At 43.8% G+C, this 24,613-nt stretch overlaps 1 protein-coding gene across 2 annotated transcripts in view; it reads right to left on the bottom strand.

Annotated features, from left to right (window-relative positions):
* The window catches only part of DOCK5 (dedicator of cytokinesis 5), a 201,228-nt gene that overhangs the window by 52,642 nt on the left and 123,973 nt on the right, over positions 1–24,613 (bottom strand). For both annotated transcript variants that reach the window (XM_061593185.1, XM_061593184.1), the window contains exons 26-31: positions 24,357–24,493; positions 23,303–23,398; positions 21,371–21,469; positions 6,850–6,944; positions 5,204–5,282; positions 3,295–3,395 (exon numbers count right to left, since the gene is read on the bottom strand). In XM_061593185.1, the coding sequence (XP_061449169.1) occupies positions 3,295–3,395; positions 5,204–5,282; positions 6,850–6,944; positions 21,371–21,469; positions 23,303–23,398; positions 24,357–24,493 (607 nt within the window). The remainder of the gene's footprint in view (positions 1–3,294; positions 3,396–5,203; positions 5,283–6,849; positions 6,945–21,370; positions 21,470–23,302; positions 23,399–24,356; positions 24,494–24,613) is intronic.

Here is a 24,613-nt window from a genome sequence, read left to right as displayed (position 1 = left end):
AAGGATAAAATTGGGAGAGGGAGAGCCATGTATGTACACCACCTTGAGCTCCTTGGAGGAAAGGCGGGATATAAATGTAATAATAATAATAATTATTATTATTTTATTATTTATTAAATTTATATACCGCCCGACTAGCAATAGCTGTCTGGGCGGTGAACATAAAATAGCATAAAAATACAATGAATAACAAAATAATACTAAAATACAAGCAACAATCCAACACAATAAACATTTTTAAAATTAAATCAGTGTAACTTAAAATGCTTCAGAGAATAGGAAGGTTTTGACCTGGCGCCGGAAGGAGAGCAGAGTCGGCGCCAGGCGTACTTCCTCAGGGAGACTGTTCCATAGTTCGGGGGCCACCACTGAGAAGGCCCTAGATCTTGTCATCACCCTCCGGGCCTCCCTGTGAGTTGGAACCCGGAGGAGGGCCTTCGTAGCAGAACGTAGTGCACGGGCCGGTTCATATCGGAAGGGGCGTTCCGCAAGGTATCGTGGTCCCGCACCGTATAAGGCTTTATAGGTTAATACCAACACTTTGAATCTAGCCCGGAAACATATTGGCAACCAGTGCAAGCTGGCCAGAACAGGTGTTATATGCTCGGACCGCTTGGTCCTTGTCAGCAATCTGGCCGCCGCATTTTGCACTAGTTGTAGCTTCCGAACTGTCTTCAAAGGTAGCCCTACGTAAAGCGCATTACAGTAATCCAAACGTGAGGTTACCAGAGCATGTACCACTGATGTAAGGTCCTCTTTACTCAAATAGGGACGTAGCTGGGCTACCAACCGAAGTTGGTAAAACGCATTCCTAACCACCGAGGCTACTTGAGCCTCAAGTGAGAGGGAAGAGTCTAAAAAGACTCCCAGACTACGAACCCGGTCCTTTAGGGGGAGTGTAACCCCGTCCAGGACAGGGTATATATCCACCATCCGATCAGAGAACCCGTCCACCAACAGCATCTCAGTCTTGTCTGGATTGAGCTTCAGTTTGTTAACTCTCATCCAGTCCATTGTCGAGGCCAGGCAACGGTTCAGCAAATCGACAGCCTCACCTGAAGAAGATGAAAAGGAGAAGTAGAGCTGCGTGTCATCAGCATACTGATGACAACGCACTCCAAAACTCCTGATGACCTCTCCCAACGGCTTCATGTAGATATTAAAAAGCAGGGGGGACAAAACTGACCCCTGCGGGACCCCATATTGGAGAGCCCGAGGTGTCGAGCAATGTTCCCCAAGCACTACCTTCTGGAGACGACCCGCCAAGTAGGAGCGGAACCACTGCCAAGCAGTACCTCCAACTCCCAACTCCGCGAGCCTCTCCAGAAGGATACCATGGTCGATGGTATCAAAAGCTGCTGAGAGATCAAGGAGAATCAACAGAGTTACACTCCCTCTGTCTCTTTCCCGACATAGGTCATCGTACAGGGCGACCAAGGCTGTCTCAGTGCCAAAACCGGGCCTAAAACCCGATTGAAATGGATCTAGATAATCAGTTTCATCCAATAGCGCCTGGAGCTGGCCAGCAACCACCCGTTCCAAGACCTTGCCCAGGAATGGAACATTCGCCACTGGCCTGTAGCTGTTAAAATTGTCTGGGTCCAAGGAAGGCTTTTTCAGGAGTGGTCTCACCACTGCCTCTTTCAGACAGCCCGGGACCACTCCCTCTCGTAAAGAGGCATTTATCACTTCCTTGGCCCAGCTACCTGTTCCATTCCTACTAGTTTTTATCAGCCAGGAGGGGCAAGGATCCAGTACCGAAGTGGTTGCACGTACCTGTCCAAGCACCTTGTCCACGTCCTCGAGTTGAACCAACTGAAGCTCATCCAACAAAACAGGACAAGACTGTGCTCCGGACATCTCACTAGGATTTACTGCTATAACTTGAGAGTCTAGGTCCCGGCGGATACATGAGATCTTATTCTGGAAGTGATCGGCAAACTGATTACAGCGGGCCTCCGATGATTCCACCGTGTCCGGAGGGTTTGAATGGAGAAGCCCCCGGACAACTCGAAAGAGCTCTGCTGGGCGGCAAAGAGATGATTTAATAGTGGCAGCAAAATGAGGTTTTTTAGCTGCCTTCACTGCTCCTACATAGAGCTTAGTCGAAGCACTAACCAGCGCATAATTGTATCCGTCGGGAGTTCGTCTCCATTTCCGCTCAAGCCTCCTCCTATCTTGCTTCATCGCTCTCAGCTCCGGAGTATACCATGGAGCTGTATGAGCTCTACACAGGAGAGGGCGTGCAGGAGCGATCGTGTTTACAGCCCGGGTCATCTCCGTATTCCACAGAGCGACCAGGGCTTCAGCAAGAGCGCCAGTCCTATCAGCCGGAAAATCCCCCAGAGCCCTTTGAAAACCTTCAGGATCCATTAGTCTCCGGGGGCGGACCATTTTAATAGGTCCCCCACCCTTGCAGAGGGAAGAGGTTACTGAAAGTCTAAGCTTCAGCAAGCAGTGGTCTGTCTATGACAAAGGGAGTGTTGTAAAACTCCCCACATCCAGATCACTTTCCCCATGCTCAGTAGCAAAAACAAGGTCTAGAGTGTGCCCCGATACATGTGTTGGACCACTAACATATTGAGACAGCCTCATGGCTGTCATGGAAGCCATGAAGTCCTGAGCCGCGCCAGACAAAGTGGTCTCGGCATGAATGTTGAAATCCCCCAGTACTATTAGTCTGGGGGACCTCAACAATATATCCGAGACCACTTCCGCCAGCTCAGTTAGGGAAGCCATTGGGCAGCAAGGTGGGCGGTACACCAAAAGGATTCCCAGCCTGTCCCTCTGGCCCAACACAAGGTGCAAACACTCCAGGCCAGTAACTGAATGAACATGGTGCTTGGTGAGTGAGATGGAACTCTTATAGATGACAGCAACCCCACCTCCCCGACCTTCAGATCTACCATGATGCTGAACCAAGTACCCCGGTGGGCAGACCTGAGAGAGACCAACTCCTCCCTGCTCACCCACCCAAGTCTCGGTTATACATGCCAGATCGGCTGCCTCATCCACAATCAAATCGTGGACGAGGGAGGTTTTATTATATACCGATCTGGCATTTAATAACAGCAACTGGAGATCTGAGAGTTGGCTGATAGGACTACCAACGACCTTGCGGGTGTGGGAAGGACCGGAACAAGGCACAGCCATAAAATAAAATGTTTACAGATTCATCTCTCCCCTTCAGACTTCGAGACAAATTTGCAAGCATACATGCAGATAAATAGATAAATGTGCAAAATTTGTTCCTCAGAAGATCCCCCGTGGGGGAAAACTCACATGAAAACTTACTTCTTGACTATCTTGTTCCGTTTAGCCTGGGAGAAGCTCTCCAACTGGAGGGATTCATGAGTGAGGAAGGCTACTGCCAAGTGAAAGTAATTATTCCACAGCTGGGGGCAACAGGAAGAACAACATGGTAAAAACATACAAGTAACATACAGGGCAGAAGGTACAAGTCTTGGACCTTGAGCAGGGATGAGGAACCTATGGTCCTCCAACTGTTGCTGGACTACAACTCCCATCATCCCTGACCACTGGCCATGCTGGGTGGGGCTGACGGGAGCTTTAGTTCAGCAACATCTGGAGGGCCAAAGGTTCCCTACAACTGATGTAGAAGGACCATTAAAAAATGTGAGCACTGGTCCCTCGAGTGAGCAACAGGTGCTATTTATATGCGGCGCTCATTTTTACAGTAGTTATTTTCCCCTCTTCTAAGAGGAAATGGGTGATGTGTTATTGTCTGGTAATTAGAAAATTGGAGAAAGTGGTTTCTATACCCCTTCCCCAACTCCCATTAGTCAGGGATAGACTGAGAGTGAAAGCTGATGGGGAGTGGTTGTGCAGTTGCTTGCTTTGTATGTCAGCATTTGTCCAGGTTTGTCTGGGTCTCATCCTGTAGAATGGGTGTGGGTTGTTGAGAGAGGAGGCATGGCTGAATTATGGGAGAGGTTGCTGATAGTACGATTGGAGGGTGCACTAAAAGAGTGATATTGAGTACATTGGTTTATGCTGTTGGCAGGTTTGATTGTTGTGAATGTGTTGACAATGTAAGGCTGTGTTTGAGCAGACCTGAGTGGCATTTTCAGTTGTAATTAAGCTGTGTTTATCATTGTATAGGAGGGTTGAAATTTAACTAGAATGGCTTATTTAATGGTATGAGTGATTGGGCATAGAGTGGGCTGGAAAGAGTGGATTTTTTCTTTTGCCTAGCTGTCAAGTGTGTCATTTAAAAATGTGGATGTTTAATTGCATATTTTTGTAATTTATTTTCACATGTAATGTCTTATGCTGATGTTTTGTTTAGCAGTTAACTGAGTTCTAAAATGCGGGATTTTCACTATATTTTTGGAGTTGATTCCCATGTGCATAGATTTTTCCTTCATGTTTAAGAGGATGTTATTTGGTACAGATCCAGTGTGGTGTAGTAGCTAGAGTGTTGGACTGGGATCTGAAAGACCAGGGTTCAAATTCCTACCTGGCCATGAAGCTCACTGGTGACCTTCGGCCAGTCAACCAACTCTCAGCCTAACCTACTCTTGCAGGGTTGTTGTGAGGATAATATGGAGACGGGGAGAGCTTTGCATGCCACCTTGAGCTCACTGAAGGAAATGCAATAATATATAAAATACAAATAATGGTGGTGCTTCATTATATGGCATTTTCCTCATCTTTTGTATCTGATCTTTATTTATGATGTTTTAATATATACCGTAAACCACTTAACACATATATAGAAGTGGTATATAAACTGCCTAGGTAAATTAATAAAATTTAAAAACACATTTTGCTATGTTTTTAAAATCTGAAGAACATTATTTTCCAATTAATATATTAGTTATGGAAATATGAATTAGGGCAATTTGCTTAAAGAACTATGGAACAAAGTTCATCTCCGTCCCTGCCTTCAAGCAGCTATTCCTGGCTGAGCCAAATTAATTAATCATCATCCAGCAGGGCTATTCTGGTGACCTGCCTGGAGCCAACAACAATAGGCTCTGCCTCTAAGCCCCACTCTTTCATTTTCTGCAAACAGGTGTTCAAGCTTGGTAGCTTTTTCGATTGAGGATCCAATTTCAAACGGTCATTGCCAACATCTATTACAAAGCCTTGGTGATCCAAGAAGGCTCTCGACAAGAGGTGCTTGCAGGTTCTGAATGTCAGATTTCATGATCAAAACAGGACTGCATTTCGCCCTTACCTGCAGTTCAAAGCTTGCCTGGTCCAAAAAGAAGCGGTTGAGCACAGAGGTGTATTGGTTTATGGCTCGGAGGAAAATCCTGCAGAATTAAAGTCAATACGGGTGAGGAGATGTGAAAAAAGAGAGGGTTGAATCTCCCTCCTCCTTGTAAAAAACCACAGGTGGTGGCCCAAAGTATATTATTTGATGTGATATGCATTTCACATTTCCTAAGCAGTGGTGCCAGCTTTTATATATATGTATAAAATGTATATACGGTATCACTTTAAAGTTTTGGCAGTTTACAGAAATTATAAATCAAAAATACAAATCAAAATACAATTAAGTGCATTGTAAAAAAATCCATCATTTAAAATGGCAAGTCAACAGCGGTACAAGAGGTTGTTGTTGTTATATGCCTTCAAGTCGATTACGACTTATGGCGACCCCATGAATCAGCGACCTCCAATAGCATCCATTATAAACCACCCTTTTCAGATCTTGTAAGTTCAGGTGTGTGGCTTCCTTTAAGGAATCAACCCATCTCTTGTTTGGTCTTCCTCTTTTTCTACTTCCTATGAGGATAAACATCTAAATAGGATGCTTGAGGAACGGCGTTTTTAAGAAACACTTGTAGTATCCAACAGATGGTGCTTCCTGAATCTCGCTTCATCAGATGGTGGAAGCAAGGACTCAAACCCTGAAGGGGAAAGGCTATCCCCAGAGGCTCTGCTACTTGATGGACGTGTGAGGCCAGTGCTACCTCCGATACCCCACCCCACCTCCCGAGGCTGTGGCACTGCCATCCTCTGACTCTGAAGACTTCACTGTCAAAGACCTGAGCCTCCACCACTCACTCGCAGTAGAATAGTAGAGAAGACTGGGCCCCTTTTATTAGAATAGCTTCTTGCAGCATGGGGTGTGTGTTGATAATTAGGCTGCACCTGGTGCTTACAGCTGTAAAAAGGGCTCGGTTTCAGGTTGTTCCTTGCTAAAGCAACTTCAGAGCTTTGTGTTTCCCAGAGTTTAGTGTCTAGTCAGAGGCAGCATGCTTCTGAAAACCAGTTGCCGGAAGCCTCAGGAGGGGAGAGTGTTCTTGCACTCGGGTCCTGCTTGCGGGCTTCCCCCAGGCACCTGGTTGGCCACTGTGAGAACAGGATGCTGGACTAGATGGGCCACTGGCCTGATCCAGCAGGCTCTTCTTATGTTCTTATCCAGCCCAGAATCCAACCTAAATCTCATTCCACCTTGCTTTGTGTCCAGCTTGAATCTCACCTTGTCCTATACCCTGGTTGAGCCTTGACACACTGCAGAGCAGGACAGGTTGGTGCTACAACTGAAATTCATTCTCTCTGCATGTACATACACACACCCCTCATCCCAAAATCAGAGCAGATAGATGGTTCAGAGAGTTCAAAACCACTAAAGAGACTTCATTAATTCAGTAAACTACTAAGGTCAGAGCAATCCAACTGCAACACATGGCAGAGATGTAGAAGGAGATTCTTGTCATCAGAATTAAAATTATAAGCATTTCTAACGTGGTTTCCATGAATCTGGAAAAAACATCACAGTTTTATGTACAGTACTAGATAGATAAATAAAAACCTTATTCCCCCATCTTGGAAAGAAGTCATTTGGACCAACAATGGCAACAGGCTTCTTACCTGCTCTGGGTCATGGTCATGACCATCCAGTCGTTTGCATAAACATTCTTTCCAATCAGATCTTTAAACATGATGAAGGTTTCCATCAAGAAATCCTATACCAAAAAAACCCAAACAATCAAGATTGAAGGAGGACAAGCCAAGAATTTATTCTAGATGACAAAATCTTGTGTATCTCAGAGGAATGGAGATGAGAACAAATCTAGGAAGTGATTTCCTACTTTATTCCAGAACTCTGTCTTTGGTTCTAAATAACAAATTATTTTTAACAGTAGCGAAATGCCTGTCATTATGAGGGGTTGTGCAGTGTGTGGCAAGGGGTACCTGTGTGTTGCAAGCCTCCCACCCCAAGATGAAGTGTGCCTCTGTGAGTTTTGTGGGCACATTTATATGTAGTTAGTAGAATCTGCAACAAAAAGTTGCAGCGTGTGGAGTGCTTCTGTTCAGTGTTCTAGCCAGCCAGCCATACCCTTACACAGGATACTCCATTCTCTTTCTTAACCCCAAGATGACCGGGTGACCTCGGGCCAGTCAGTCTCTCTCAGTCTAAACAACCTCACGGGATTGTCGGGATTCTATATTGCCCTCAGCAATTTGGGGGCACAGTAGGATTGGGAAAAAAAGCATTGCATTGTCAACTTAGCTGAATTTCACACTAGTAGGAAAGAGGGTTGCATCTACTCAGAGTAGACCCCCTGAAACCAGAGGACCTACCTTAGTCATGCCCATTAATTGCAGCGGGTCTACTTTTGAGTATGACTAACATTGGAGACCACCCAGAGATTCCAAAAGTGGTAGGGACACTCCCAGCAGTTAAATTGTCAATGGGTTTTTGACTTAAGTCAAAAGACAGCTGGCTGTCTTCGCCTATTTGGTCTAGATGCAGGAAGATCACAAAAAAGCCGCTATGCGACACTTTTAAGAATGCCAAGCAAGGGCATGCAACACCGGATGCCTATGAAAAAAAGGGAGGGGCTCCTTCGGCACTCAACACTGCTAAACGCCACACTTCCACAAAGGTTACACAACTGTTGTCATCACCGCAATGCACTGCATTTGTATACCTGTGTTCCAGCACGTCCCCCTGGGCGCCATCAAAATGCAGAACCCGGGGAAGAACCCTGCATCTCTCCCAGCAATTTCCCAGGACTCTTACTTTGAATCCTGCCCATCTTTTCTTTCTGGCCCCACCGACCACTAGTATGCGGCCCCTGAAAGGTTGCTTGTGAGAGAATGGGGCCCTCTGTTTTGAAAAGGCACCCCAACCTTGCCCTGAGGGAAGAGTATATACACTGCGCCTGTGGGAGGACTGGATTGAGCCAGCTGGCTGTAGGCAGTGGAATACTATCAACACAATATGGTAAAAGCATAACTGAATCTAACACAGCGGTTCCCAAACTTCTTTTCTTGGTGGGCCATTTATTTGCATTTTTTATTTTATTTCCTTCTTATAGCAATTGCAGTATGCTGTGCTAAATGCTGCATGGTTTTTTAAAATTGCATTTATTGGCTTCTTTTGTTTCTTATTTATCATAGTCCATAGAATTCAAGCTGTAATACCACAAAATACAATCGAAGAAATAAAAGAAGCAATAAACATACAGTTAAAAATCAATATGGACATTTAATGCAGGGCTGGGGAAACTCTGGCCCTCCAGATGTTGCTGAACAACAACTCCCATCAGCCCCAGCAAACATGGCCAATGGCCAGGGATGATGGGACTTGTAGTTCAGTTACATCTGGAGGGCCAGAGGTTTCCCACCTGATTTAATGTGATGGTAATGCCATCTCCTGTCTTCAACCACAGACACACCATGGACCACCTGAATGAAGTTTGCAGACCACCAGCGGTCCACCGATTACAGTTTTGGAACCCCTGATCTAACATATCAGTTTATTTTTAAAGAGCAGCCTGGGGAGGGGGGTGTTTGTTGGGGAGGGTGTTTTATGCTTCCTCTGCCGTGGCCCCAATCAACCCCACCCACCAAGAAGTTCCTATCCGAAGCCTTCCTTCTGTGGAATATAGCAGTTTCTGGGACTGGCGGCTCTGACGAGACCAGTTTGGGGTCAAAGAATAAGCCACTATTACAAACAAACACAGACCACTCAAGTGCTGTTGAAGTTGTATCCATTTCAGTCTTTCAAGGGAGCCAAAACAGGCAAGGCAATGTCTTTTACTTGACCAACCCATCGGTGTAAGAATAAGGAAGGCCACAGAGCCCATCCTGAGACACGGGGTGCCCCACAAGGTGGTCATTCATTACACTGGTGATTCATTACAAAGTGTACAGCTCTGCTGCAGAATTGGAAAATGGAATTAGCTTCTGAAGGATAAACGGACACAGCTGCTTGCTAAGGAAATTATTGCCAAGCACTATTCAATCAATGCTTGAAGGATAGGATTCTAGCTGACACAAGGCACCACTGAGATAAGTATTAACAGGTTAATATGGTTAACCCAAAGACGCAGGTCACCTACATCTGCAGTGGAATGGTTACAACTGAATGCTTGTTCATTTTATATAGAAATGAATCTTTCCCGAAGATTCAAAAGAAGACACTGTGTGCGTGCATGCGAGCGCGTGTTGATGTGGCTACTGTTATCATGAGCCCTGTGGAACGTTCCTGGAGTGATGAAGAAGAGGAAGATACAGGATGGGACCCAGGGGAGGGTCCTAGTGCTTTGCAACAAGAAAGTGTTAAAACAGAAGGCTTTAGTACTTTTGACAGTGACAGCTGCTCCCCCTTAGCTCCAGCTACAACAGAGGAAGTGCTAGCTGATCAAGTGAGCCCCTTTTCTTCCCGTTGCCCCCCTCTTTGCCACAGCTGCCACAGGCACCTCCTCTACAGGAGGAGGATCTCAATGAGATGCCACCTCTGCCGCCACCCCAGACACACAGATAACTGTGACAGCAGGCTCAGCTGGCCCCACTTTTCCAACTAGGAGGAGGGCTTGCATGTGCGTGCATTGCCGCTCTGTGACACCTTCCTCACACAAGAAGAGCCCACCCAAACCTACTTAAGGGTTGTAAGAGGGTGTGTATAATTGCTGCAACAACATCCTAGCTGTGAGTCATGCCTACATATGCTGTGTAGAGATGCAGAATCTTGTGTGACCTGTAAGCTGATCCATGAAGTGCTCTCAACTGAAGTTTTTCATTAAACACACTGGAGAAAAATACACTAGTGAGTCTGAATTTGATTCCAACGGGCTTGGCCAGGACAAATGCCATTTTACTGTGTTCAAGCTTTATTTGGGGATCCAGCAGAGAGTGTCTCATCTCCCTGCTAGAGTGATTTTTCTGGAGCCGGTAATACAGCGTCCGCTCCTTTTCCATCCACCCTTATTCTGAAATGCCAAATTTCCAACTTTCAGGTCAGACTAGCCCCGAGAGGGGGGAAACTACATGTGACACTCAGTGCATGCAAGCTTTTTAAACAAGCACAGCTTTTATTCTTTAAGAAGCAGCTGTGGGGTAGCCAGGCAGGACTGGGACCAGAGGATATGGGGAGTGAGGTCAACCCTTTCGCCGCATGCCGTGGTCCTGCCAAAAGTCATTCTGCTGAAGCTACTGGCTCCAGGAGAGAAGCTTCCATTGACATATGCAAACTGACATACTCAATGTTTACGCAAATCTGTATCTTCTTTTTGTGTGTGATGCCTTTCCTCATTGGGGGGCAAGATAAACTGGATGTAACACTAAGCCAAGCGATGGTGTAGGTCCGAGTAGTGAAGTTGAAGTAGGATGTGGAAGAGCAAAGCGGCCATGACTTCGCTCCGAGTACCAGGGCTGTGCACTGGATCTGGCCAAATCCTGAAATGAATTGGGCTGAACTGGGATTTGGCTGGCTGGCTGGGGCAGCCCCGGAGCAGGTCCGCCTGGAGTGATCCGGAGTGGCCACAAAGGGGGAGGACTGGCAGCGAGGAGAAGAGGGGAGGAGGAGACGTGCAGGCTGCCTACGTATGTCTGCTTCTCTTCCCGCCCCAACCCAAACTCATGTTTAACTAGGGTATCAAACCCTAATGAAACATGGTGCAAGACCTTCAAGTTGGTTCAGGGCCTGGATCTGGATTGGCCCAGATTGTCCTGGGTTGGATCAAGGCCGCTTCAAAGTGCCGGATCAGGCCCAGTATCAAATGAGGGAAGGGGCTTGCACAGTCCTACTGAGTACCCGCATGCTTGCTCGTTCATGCTGTGCCATGGTTTGGGTTATTTATTTATTTATTAGATTTGTTAGATGCCCATCTGGCAGAGCTTAATCTGCCACTCTGGGCACCGTACAACAAAATGCAATACAATCCATGTAAAAACAATTCAAAAAGCAAACAGTATAAAATTTAAAAACTGAATAAATCCTCACAGAACTACCCTCTGCCACCAGAGCTTGGAAAAGTTACTTTTTTGAACTACAACTCCCATCAGCCCCAGCCAGCATGGCCACTGGATTGGGCTGATGGGAGTTGTAGGTCAAAAAAGTAACTTTTCCAAGCTCTGTCTGCCACCCTAACCCCCTTCCCAAGCCTGGTTAAAGAGCCAGGTTAGCGTTACGTGTGAACCAGGCCAGTCACGGTCACTTTTTTTAAAGCATGCTATGGAGTAAAGTCCAAGAATTAAAGTGTGCAACTCCAGTGCACGCTAGAGTACATCTATAATCCCTCTCCTGGATTACAGCAGTTTGGCTTTTAGATACCTAAGGCAAGGGAACGCAGAAGGCCTGTAGGAATCCAGGCTTGGCTTTGCACCCTAGCCAGGCTGATTGGCCCTTCTCCTGAGGTCCAACCCTCTAGCTTTCGCACTGGCTGTTGGAAGCTGTGTGACAGATTGGCTATTTATGCTCTAATTCTGTTGCTCCTTACTTGTTTTTATAAACCTGCCCTGACATACTCGGTTGTTAAATTCATATGTCTGCCAGAAAAAAAAGGCATTTAAAAAAACAGAGTAATGGATTTATTGTAGCAAAAACGGGTTGAAGAGTAGGTTCTATGGGCTGTATTCAGCTAAGTCCTACTCAGAATAGACCTACTGAAATTAAGAAACCTAAGTTAGTCATGTCCTTTGACTTCAGTGGGTCTACACTAGGTAGGACTAGCACTGAAGACCATCCTTTGTCTCACCACAACAAAGACAAAATTTATCAAGTTAAATTTAATCTTTGACTTAACAATATCAGCCATTACTGGTTATAGCAGAAGCAAGGAAGAAAGGAAAGAGAAACTAAATTCACAACTCAGGAAGACCACTTAACTTCCACATTATCCCTTTAGTGGCTCTCTCTCTCTCTCTCTCTCTGCACAGTGGGTCCTAATCAAAGATTGTTGCTCACTCCAATAAAACTTCCATAGACTAGAGCCCACTTCATCAGATGCAAGAAGTGTTAACCTCAGCTGGCAGATATACATGGCTACAGGTGAACAGAGGCAACATTGCAAGAAACTGTGGGGTGAAACGGCCATGAATGCAAGAGCTAGAAATATGTATGTGGCTTTTATATGCCTCTGAATACAGGTCACTGAGGAACAATACCAGGAGAGAGCTATTGCACTCATGTCCTGCTTGAGGGCTTCCCATAAGCATCTGATTGGGCGTTGTGGGAAACTGGAAGCTGGACTAGATAATAGGGCTGTGTGTGCCTCCCCCATCCAATACTTCCAAGAAGTCTCAATCCAAACCAGAGCCAACCCAACCTGGATCTGGGCCTGAAAGATATTCTGGGCCTCACACAGTCACACAGCAGGGGGTGGGTGGGTGAGAAGGAGCTGGGCCCTCCTTCTTTTAACAGCACCGGATCGCTCTGTGTGGACCCAAATTGACCTGGGACTGCCTCAACCCAATCTGGCCAGATCTCAGGTTGCCCTGAACTGGCCCAATCTGGTTCTAGTGCACAGCCCTACTAGATAGATCTCTGGTCTGATCTAACAGGCTTTCTCTAATGTTATTATATCCCAAACACATGCAATATAAGAATTTTAAAAAGAGGAGCTGTAATTCCATGGCTCCATCTCTTTTATCCTTAGTGATAAGAACCAAATGAATATAAAGATTGGGGGAAATGCAGTATTTGATTTCTGATGAATTTTGTTGTTATTATAAAATGGATTGTGGACAAAAATAGACTGTGGGGAAATGTTTCCTCCAAAGTGGCCAGCATTTAGAGGCTTAAGATATGCTTGTCCTACCTGTTACTCTCCAGATGTTATTGGACTCCAATTCCCAATCAACCCCAGCTAGCATTGCCTCCCTTCTCTAAAAGCACACATCCACAAGTCCATTATATTATACTAGAAAAAGCTATCATTAATGCCAGACTAACATTTAGCAAAATTATGGGGTGTTGTTAGACCTACAGAATAGAGAAGGTTGGATACATTTTTGTTGTTGTTCGATGCAGACTTATTTGATCCCCTTAGCAACAACATCACAGGATGTATCTGAGCGTAAGATCTTGGACACAATTTTTGCCAAAGATGCCAAAAGATTTTGAGTATCTTTTGATTATCAAAGACTTGAACTGCAAGTCTGCAACTTGGTATACTAAAATTAAATCAGACTATAAAAGGGCAATTCATTTGCAAGAACTAAGTTTATTTTTCCTGTTAGGCATGCTTTCACCTAGGTCAGATTTCAAATGATGTCTTCTCAGTATTTAGCTGGCAAATTTTCTAGCAGGTCAGTAAAAGAACACCTCTATGTATGTGGATTAGGCCAAACTGAAGATGTTGTGCATTATATCTTATTTGCCCTTTATATAATTCAATGAGGACTAATTTCTTCTTTCTTTTCAGACCGTCTTAGAAGGCAAATCAAATGATTTTAGAATTGGAGGGTTACTGGCTGATGTGGATAAATATGTACTCGCTGCAACAAAAAGCAAACGTTTTGAACTATAGTGTTAAATGCTAGAAGGAGCTTTTAATCTAAACAAATTGTCTTAGATTTTGTTAATCTGTGCTTTTAGGATTTGTCCCTGTTTTACTGGATTGCCTATGTTCTTTCTACACACACACACACACACACAGAGAGAGAGAGAGAGAGAGAGAGAGAGAGAGAGAGAGAGAGAGAGAGAGAGAGATTTATGTGTTTACATTGTAATGGACATTGGCTACAAACAATAAAACTTGCCTAACTGACTGAATGATGGGGACTGTAGTCCAACATCATCCACAGAGGACCAGATTCATGAAGGCTGCTCTAGAATTATCACAGCTACTCAAGTCATGATTGGAGAAAGTACAGGACACATGACTGATTTAATGAGCCATTCGCAGGTTCGATATATGCCATGCATTAGCTCTTCCAGGATGGTGACATCAATCAAGGAACTTTTGGTCTTTCTTCAAAAGAAAATTGGCCTTGGGAACTAAAGATTTATCACCTTGCTTGAGCACAGAAGGTTGAACAAAATTTTTGGCTTCTGGGATCATGCTGGTCCCTCACTGATGAAAGACAGCTGCTTAAGAACATAAGAAGAGCCTGCTGGATCCAGCATCCTGTTCTCAAGAGTTGCCAACCGGATGCCTATGTGAAGCTGCATAGGGAAGCACCCTAAGCACAAGAGCACTCTCCTTTCCTTCAGTTTGTAGCAGCTGACATTTGGAAGCATGTTGCCTCTGACCGTGGAGGTAGAGCATAATGGCTAGTAGCCACTGATTATACAGCCATAAGAATGGCTGTATACTACAGCCAACATGGACTTTTCACATTCTGCCATGTTAAATTGAAAATACACCCATGCCTTTCAGCTGCTTCCCATAAGCTAATTTCAAAACAAAATCTCACAAAACTTAAGAGTTCTGAACTCAGAATCGCTTGCTTAACAACTCTCTGTTTTCATGGCAATACCCAAAAACAGTCAGAGAGAATTCAGACTTTAAAGTCTGAAAAATGAGTAAAAAAATCCAGACCCCTGTTGGACTTTTTTCTATCAGTGGTCTCACAATTTGTTGAAATTAATTAAAAATCAGCCATGTCACAGAATACCTGTAATCCTATTACTGACCTTGCTCCATACTCTGATCTTCATCTTCTACAGTTTGAAAGTTTGAATTAATTTAATAAATTTAACATTTGAGTTAATGATAAGCATGGGCATGCTCAGTACGAACAACTGTCTGTGTTCTAAAAGCCAGACTCACAGCTGTTTGGCTTGGCTAATCAGCGTGGGCCACACCCATGCTAGATATTTATTCCACTTTGAACAGTCATGGCTTCTCCCAAAGAATCCTGGGAAGTGTAGTTTGTGAAGGGTGCTGAGAGGAGACCCCTATTCCCCTGACAGAGCTTCAGTGGCCAGAAGAGTTTAACAGTCAGTCCCTCTTCCCAGAGAATTCTGGGGACTTGTAGCTCTGTGAGGGGAATAAGGCAGCTCCTAACAGCTCTCAGCACCCTTCACAAACTACACTTCTCAGGATCCTTTGGGGGAAGCCATGGCTGTTGAAAGCAGAATAAATGTCTGGTGTGGATGTGGCCAGGATGTCGTTTAAATTTGGGTGGGAGACTACATGTGTCTTCTGTAGAATAAAAAGGTGGGAGAAACCCTGAAAAATTATGATACTTCAACAATGTTATCGAATTTTGTGAAGTCAATAATTTGTTTCTTGCAAACACATTTTTGATCAACCAAAACGACTACTGTACACATGGACATCACCAAATGGTCAATATAGGAATCAAATTGATTATATAATTGGTAGGAGAAGGTGGAAAAGTTCCATACTTTCTGCAAAAACAAGACCAGGAGCAGACTGCGATACAGATCATGAACTGGTCATATCGAAAATCAGAGTAAAGCTAAAGAAGAATCATAATGCCAAAATACAATTTATATAACATCCCAGAACAGCATAAAGATCAAATAAGGTACAGATTTGAGGCTTTAAACTTAGTTGACAGAGAACCAGAAGAACTATGGAGTGAAGTCAGAGTCATGCAAAAAGACAATACCTCTAGTTAAAAAGAGAGAAAGATCTCAATGGATGACTGAAGAAACTCTTCAAATGGTTAAAGAGAGAAGGAAAGCAAAAGCAAAAGGAGATAGACACACGGTTAGAACCCTAAATGCAACAATACAGCGACTAGTACGTAGGGACAAAGAGAACTATTACAATAGTTACTGTATAGAAATAGAAGAGGACAACAATAAGGGAAGAACAAGAGCCCTATTCCAAAAGATTATAGAAATTAAAGGGAAATTTAAACCAAGAGGAGGGATGTTGAATAATCAACAGGGGAACACACTGACTCACCGAGATAAAAGGAAGATGGAAACAATACACTGAAGAACTCTATAAAATGGATGCAAGGAGGACAGATTTATTCATGGAGGAACCATATGATGAAGAACCAGAAATTTTAGAATGTGAGGTGAAAGCTGCTCCTAAAATACTTGGAAGAAACAAATCACCAGGAACAGATGGCATACCAATAGAGTTGCTACAAGCTACTGAGACTGGATCTGTCCAAATTTTGACAAAAATCTGTCAACAGATATGGAAAACTAAACAATGGCCCACAGACTGGAAGCACTCAATATACATCCAAATTCCAAAGAAAGAGGATCCCAGGGAATGCAGTAATTATTGAACTATTGCCTTAATATCCCATGCACGTAAGGTAATGCTCAAGATTCTACAGCAAAAGCTCTTACCATATATGGAGTGAGAAATGCCAGACGTCCAAGCTGGATTTAGAAAGGGAAGAGGCACCAGAGATCATATTGCAAACATAAATTGGATAACGGAAAGGACCAAGGAATTTCAGAAGGAAATCACCCTGTGCTTTATAGATTACAGCAAAGCCTTTGATTATGTAGATCATGAAAAACTATGGAATGCTTTAAAAGAAATGGGGGTGCCACCGCATCTGATTGTCCTAATGTGCAACCTATACCCTGGACAAGAGGCTATTGTAAGGACAGAATATGGAGAAACAGATTGGTTCCCAATTGGAAAGGGTATGAGACAGGGGTGTATTTTATCACCCTACTTGTTTAATCTATACACAGAACATATCGTATGGAAAGCGGGATTGGACCAAGATGAAGGAGGTGTGAAAATTGGAGGGAGAAGCATCAATAATTTAAGATATGCAGACAATACCATACTCTTAGCAGAAACCAGTAATGATTTGAAATGAATGCTGATGAAAGTGAAAGAGAAAAGCACAAAAGCAGGACTACAGCTGAACATCAAGAAGACTAAGTAATGACAACAGAAGAGTTTACATAACTTTAAAGTTGACAATGAGGACGTTGAACTTGTCAAGGATTATTAATACCTCGGCACAGTCATTAACCTAAATGGAGACAATAGTCAAGAAATCAGAAGAAGGCTAGAAGTGGGGAGGATAGCTATGAGAGAACTAAAAAAGGTCCTCAAATGCAATGATGTATCACTGAACACTAAAGTCAGGATCATTCAGACCGTGGTGTTCCCGATCTCTATGTATGGATGTGAAAGTTGGACAGTGAAAAAAGTGGATAAGAGAAAAACCCACTCATTTGAAATGTGGTGTTGGAGGAGAGCTTTGTGTATACCATGGACTGTGAAAAAGACAAATAATTGGGTGTTAGGACAAATTAAACCAGAACTGTCACTAGAAGCTAAAATGATGAAACTGAGGTTATCATACTTTGGACACATCATGAGAAGACATGATTCTCTAGAAAATAATGCTGGGAAAAAACAGAAGGGATGGATTGATTCCATAAAGGAAGCCACAGACCTGAACTTACAAGGTCTGAACAGGGTGATTCATGACATATGCTCTTGGAGGTCACTGATTCATGGGGTCGCCATAAGTCATGATTGACTTGTAGACCCATAACAACATTTTCCTTTTGGAAAGGAAAGGGGCTTTCCCAATGACCACCCACCCAATTTCCTCCTCTCCCTCCCCCTACTCCTCCCCCTTCCTCCCCCATCACCTCTCACTATATGCTCAGAGACACATTACCAAATTCTTCCAAACTACACAGGAAGTGGATTGGACTATGAAAGACAAACCCAAATTGTATTTGCATTTCTAGAAATTTGTAGGGCAGTACAGTATCTCATAGAGGTCTGGTCTCCTGCTCCCCTGTGCATTCGCTATAGCTGCCCAGTTTCCCTGCATTTTAAAGTTTGAGAGAAATATCCGTTGGCTATACGTATGTTCTTAAACTGCATTTCTTTTTGCTTATTAGTGAATAGCCTTTTCCTCCATGAATTTGTCTAATCCTCTTTTAAAGCCATCCAAATTGGTGGCCATCACTGCCTCTTGTGGGAGCAAATTCCACAGTTTCAACTACGCGCTGTGTGAAGAAATTCTTTTGTCTGTCCTGAATCTTCTAACATTCAGCGTCATTGGATGTCCACGAGTTCTCATGTTGTGTGAGAGGGAGAAAAGCTTTTCTCTATCACTTTCTCCATGCCATGCATAATTTTATATACCTCTATCATGTCACCTCTTACTCTCCTTCTCTCGAAACCAAAAAGCCCCCAATGCTGCTACCTTTCCTCCCAGGGGAGTTCCTCCATCCCCTTGATCATTTTGGTTGCCCTTTTCTGAACCTTTTCCAGCTCTAAAGTATACTTTTTGAGGTGAGGCAACCAGGACTGTAAACAGTATTGCAAATGTGGTCACACTATAGATTTCTATAACAGCACTATGATATCGGCAGTTTTAAAAAGTACCTCTGTGAAACTTGCTTGGGGAGGACTCTCTGGTAAAGATTTCATAATCTGAAGTCACAATCCTTTGCACACTTACAAGGGAATAAGTTCCACTGAACTCGTGAGGCTTTCCTTCTCAGAAAGGGACATATTACATTACGCAACAGATGTAGTGCATTGGGATCAGAGGGGCAAATGTCAAACTGTACAGGTCCTCTTAATTCATATGCAATTGGGTATTCAGGAAATATCCCCTACCTGGCAGAGCAAAAGCCATTGGAGTTTTTGCTAAATGAAAGAGATATATAAACATTTGAAATAACTAAGAACATTCCAAGAAGAAAAGTTGCTAACAGAAATCAAAAGAGGGCTGTGACAACCAAGGTGCGAATTTCTTGCAAGTGCGTTGGTTGTCAGGATTGAAGCCTTGCAGCAGGTCTTGAACTGGTGTCTTGAGAAATGGCGGATGGGGATTCAGGCTATGTGCCACCACCCAGATCTGGTTAAAGAAGGAACTACAAGAGACAAGTTGCACCAGCAAAACAAACCTCCTACCAATTGATCAACACAGGTCAGGTGACACACCTGACCCCCTAAATAAAGGCTTCTGGGGAAGGTTTGCTTGCTGGTATGAGCAACAAAAAGACCTGCTTGGACTGAAGCTTTGGATGAAAGTTAAGTCTACACACATTGGCTTCCCCTTACTCGACATTTAGCTGCATGTGAATGAGGTCTGGGCACAGGGCTGTAAAACTAATGACTCCACAGTAGGCAGAAGTAATTACACAACTTTAGTTAAGTCAATTCCCTCCCTTTTTACTTTTCTTTACAAAAAATCATAACCCGTACTGGAATAATGAGTAGATGATTTGGAATTTGAAGTAACACTATCTTGATTGAGGTAACTGTATTTTATTGCCATAGTGAAATGTAACTTAAACTTTGCACTAAGCTTTTTTTTTTTTGCTTTTCACATTGCAGGTTGACTTGATAGCAAATGATAAGGTGTTTCCAAAAGCTGCGCCTAACAACAATATAGTTTTCAAATGCTAGCACGTAAATGCTATGTGCGAGACTTATTATAGACCTGGTTTACAGTGTGATGCTGTGGTGAGAGTGTTGGGCTAGGACCTGGGAGACCAGGGTTAAAATCCCCACTCAGCCATTAAGCTCAGGTTCTCAGCCTAACCCATCTCACAGGGTTGTTGTGAGGATAAATAGGGAGGAGGAGAACCATGCATGCCACCTTAAGCTCTTTGGAGGAAAGGCAGGATATAAATTTAATACTAAATAAGCAGGGGTTCAGTGCAATTCTAAAACTGGTTTCCGGGCTAAAATACTGATATAAGGTATATAGGGTTGTGCTGGCTGGGGCTGATGGGAGGCGTGGTCCAAAAGAGCTGGAGGGCATTAGGTTGGGGAAGGCTGACTTAAGGTCACTTTTAAGAGTGCCGACTGGACGGTGAACTCAACCATTATTGCTGACTTAAAGGGCAAATGCTGGAATCCAACCTCATTAGGTATCTTTATGAATGGTTGCAATAAAGCCTTCCTCGGCAGCCTTGAAGCTAACTTCCCACACTGTTTTCTAAGCTGGTCCACACAAAAAGGAGCTTTTGAGTAACCCGATCCGGGTATGAAAATGCTGAACGGAAAACCTCAAAAGACACAGCTTTAAGATCTGAACAGCCTGGGGATTTGGTTGCAAATGGATTACGTGGCCTTAGAGTAATAAACATGCATCTGCAATTCTGGAAGCCAACCCTGATGGCTCAAAATTTGCCGACTTCCCATCAGACCAAATAAAGTCAAAGCCCTTAGAGCTCTTGGCAGAACTCCATGATGGAAGAGACAGAACACCACTCCCAGTTTATTTCTATTCCTTTTTTTTTCTCCCCAGAGTGAACTAAACACATGCCAGTCTCCAAACGGCCCTTCTTACTGGGTTTTCCATGCCACAATGCTGAAGCCCTGAGAGCCAGCCAAAGACTGAATTTCAAGATATCCCAAAGGAGCAGAGAAAGGAGGGGGAAAGGAAGGGGGCCTGAAAACAGAGCAGTGGACTCAAGTGCTAGAAGAGATTAAAAGTCTGATTAAATTATGCAAAGCAGACTACATTTGCATCTGCCATTTTGCATAATTTACTCTGGTTTTGCTATTTTATTTATTTTACATTTATATCCCACTTTTCCTCCATGGAACTCAATATGGCATATACAGGTCTCATTCACCCCCAGTTTATCCCCACATCAGCCCTGTGAGGTAGGCTAGGCTGAGAGCCAGTGACTGGCCCATCATCACTGAATGAGATTCATGGCTGACTGGGGACTGAACCCTGGTCTCCCATGAAGTTGCCTTATACCAGCTCAGATTATTTGTCCATCTAGCTCAGTACTGTCTGCTCTGACTGGCAGCATTTCTCTAAAACCTTTCACATCGTTTGCTCCCTGGACTGGAAATGCTGGGGATTGACCATGGGGCCTTCTTCATGCAAAGTGTGTGCTCTGCCACTGAGCACTGCCCCTCCCCTGTTCAGGGCACTGAAGCCTGACACCCAACCTCCAGAAATCTTATCCAGCCACCCCCCTCTAGCTTCTGAGATTTCAACAGGTGTGGCCCACATACTTGCAAGCATATTACATAATTGTAAAGGACTAGAAACCTGGCGTTAATTTTTTGAAAAAGAAATATGAGATTCTTGGGAAGCTGAACTCAACCAACCACCACATTATGCATCCGTGCTCTTCCAACACAGGCACCTCTCATAACAACACAGGGTGACACACAAAGGGCAAGAACCCAATAAAGAGAACATTAGAAATCCATTATGTGTGGGCTGCCAAATTACGTCAAACTATAATAAGACTTACAATAAGATCTTGTCTGGTCTTGAAGGTGCTGATATAGTGGTTATAATGGGAATCATCCATTTGTCTCAAGGTGGACGTCATGCAGGCTACAAAGCTACCCTGGAAACAAGAATGGAACCAAAACATCAACAAGTTTGTGAAATAGGCACAATATTCACTCAAATGAGAGCATAAGAACATAAGATGAGCCCTGCTGGGCCAGGCCAGTGGCCCACTTGGCCAACCAGATGCCTATGGGATCTGAGTGCAACAGCACTTTTTCCACCTGATGTTCCCAACAACTGGTATTCAGAAGCATACTGCCTCTGACAGTGGAGGTTGGTGATGGATCTTAGATCCTGCTTGTGGTCTTATTGAAGGCATCAAGTTGCCCACACTTATAGGAAACAGGATGTTTGTGTGAGAGGACCTTTCATCTGATCCATTATGTTCTTAAAATGTGGGGCAAGAAAGGTCAGTTCTCAAAGCAGATTGAGTTGGGGGCAGAAGATGCAGCTGTCAAATCTCTCCCAGAACTCTTGCTCTTCACCAACGTGGTGCCTCCAGATGTTTTGGACTATAACTCTCCATCAGTCCCAGCCAGCATTATGCAGGTCAGCGAAGGCTGCTTCTCTCTCTCTCTCTCTCTCACTTACTCACTCACCCACTCACTCTCTTTCTCTCTCTCTCCCTCCCTCCCCCCTCATATAGCCACTTTTAGGTTTTATTTTTTCCATTGTGTTGACCAAAGACATTGTGTGTCACTCCTGGAAATCCAAGAACTTGATTCCTCTGGAGGCATGAGAACAGCAATGGAGTCAGTGAAATGGGTGCCAAGACTGAACAGCTAAGATGTTAGAAAAACTATGGTTTATCATGATGGGCTCACATCACTCCTCAACATCTTCATAGCGCTTTGGACAAGGTGTGCTTAGTCTTAGCTATGGTTTGTTTGAAACTTCAGACAGTGGTTATAAGGCTTCTTTTTTATAAAAATAAAACATAGTTAAGATTAGGGTTCAAACACAATGCAAAAAGCTGCTTATCTCCTCACAGCTGCATTGGAGAGCACCCAACACTGGAGGAGACTAGGCTCCTTCTCATCATGATAAACCACAATTTACAGTGACATCTGAATTCAGCCAATATTTCACTTCGGTGTGAGCAGTGAATCTCCAGATCCAGTCTAGGTGTCCACTGAGCCATGCCTGATGTTTCCAGGCTCCTTCCTCTCTTCATATGCTCCAATGTTAGTTTCCAATATTTGTAACTTACGAAACCTGAATCAGCTAAGCTATGCTTTCCATAAACCACAGGTTGCCTCCTATCCAGACACAGAAACCCATTTCAAGTTTCTAATTCTGGTCTGGGACACGTTATGGTTTGCGCTAACCATAGTTTGATTGATTTACATGCCACAGCAGACTATAGCTATTGTGTACCACAAAGAGGGGGAGAGAAATGGAATGCGCAAAGGAGGATAGGCAGAGTGTGAGCCTGAGGTATGTTTGACTGTTATGTTTGAACCAGTCAGCATGTGTGATTTTTGGTGCTGTAGTACAGGGGGTACCTCAGGAAAGACCACTCCATGTGAGCTCAGATATATGGACTCCTTAGTCTGTGCACCAAAACTACACTACAACAGGACAGTCACACTTTGAAGAAAAAGGTCCGCCCATGTGGTACAACAATGATAATGCACTGAGCTGTTGAGTGGCATTGGTTAAAGTAACCAGTCTTAAATGGAGGGAAAGGGCAAGGCCTCAGTCAGTTATGACATACTGGGCAGCACACAAACAGGTTGGTGGGAAAACAATTCAACGAAACACCAGCATGGAAGCCGGCCTAAACTCCAGCAGGGCAGGCTCCAAACTGCTGAAGTGTCAAAACAAGGGACACACACATCAAAACAAAAGAAAACAAAAGCCCCAGAGTCAAGGGAACTGCTCTCACAATGTGAGGAGACTGTCTGCTCATTCCAATCACTGTCCGGTTTATTCTCCTCAGCAGGCGCTCCATGATCAACTGGATGTGAGCTGAAGTAGGGCCCTGAGGATAAGCACAAGCACAAGTTGTTTAGACAAAATCTTGGCACAACAAGGATCTCTGCTGCACAGGAGGAGCAGACTGACTGGACATTCATCGCAAGAATTTCTTTAGTCACAAGCAGTGATGGCTGAACCTGTCAGTTTTGGCTTCTCATTTCTTCATATTTCTTCATCTGTTTGCCATTTATTAATTTTTATTTTTTAAAAAAAGTCCTCATGAATATTTCTCAACACCTTTGTGCAAATTTTTCCTGATGTGCACATTTTTGTATACAGCTTGGCCTGATAGGCACATTTTTGCAAGCAATTTTTGCAAAAGGCCCCTGGGAAAAGGGACTGATTGTTAAACCACTTTGGGGATTATAGCTGTGTGATGGGAACAAGGGTTTCCTAACAACTCACAGCACCCTTAATGAACAACATTTCCCAGGATTCTTTGAGGGAAGCCATGACTGCTTAAAGTAGTATGATACTGTTTTAAATATATGGTGCAGATGTGGCCACTACCTAGCCTCTGCTCCTTTTCCATAGCCTCTGCTCCTTTTCCTTCCCTGCGAATTCTCCCACCCTACTTGCACTGCTCAGTAGATCACAGATTGTAACTAAGCTGCATAGAAGAGGGGCCACATTTTTCAGTAAAGTGACTTGGTCTGAACTTCCAAGAACAATACATGGATCAGAATGGAGTTATCCTTCAGTTTTGCACTTCTCTGAATTTATATCTATAAATTCAAATTAATAAATTTAAATAATTATATGAAATAATTTACAGACTGATACTGAAACAGAAGATGAACTTATGATCACTTGCAAAACAGACACAGGCCAGAAGCAGACTGGTCTATCCATATCTGCTGGGAACTGATCCTACACACAAAAGACCGGATCTTGTATTGAGTCATGGGCTTCACAATGACTCCTTTGGAACAATAAAAAGTCACAGTCATACAGATGCTCACCACCTCTTTCCGATCCAAAACCTCCAGGATATTACTAAGGAGCTGTGAACAGGCTTCATGATCAGGTTTGTTGGAATTATCATCCAGCTGACCACTTAACTGGTCTACAAGTAATGGCAGGAGAACATCTCGGCATTCTGTGAAGCATAACGAGGAAATACGATAAAGGAACAGCATGTCAGGCAGCGTGTGTTTGAACTTACTAATGTACCCATTTTCCAGAAAAACAAAACTTGCTTATAAGCAGAACCAGGTGC

Source organism: Rhineura floridana, chromosome 12 (genome assembly GCF_030035675.1).
Source record: "Rhineura floridana isolate rRhiFlo1 chromosome 12, rRhiFlo1.hap2, whole genome shotgun sequence".
In the NCBI taxonomy this organism is placed as follows: domain Eukaryota; kingdom Metazoa; phylum Chordata; class Lepidosauria; order Squamata; family Rhineuridae; genus Rhineura; species Rhineura floridana.
Note: the sequence above shows the minus strand (reverse complement) of the source record. Positions and strands in the feature narration are given on the sequence as shown.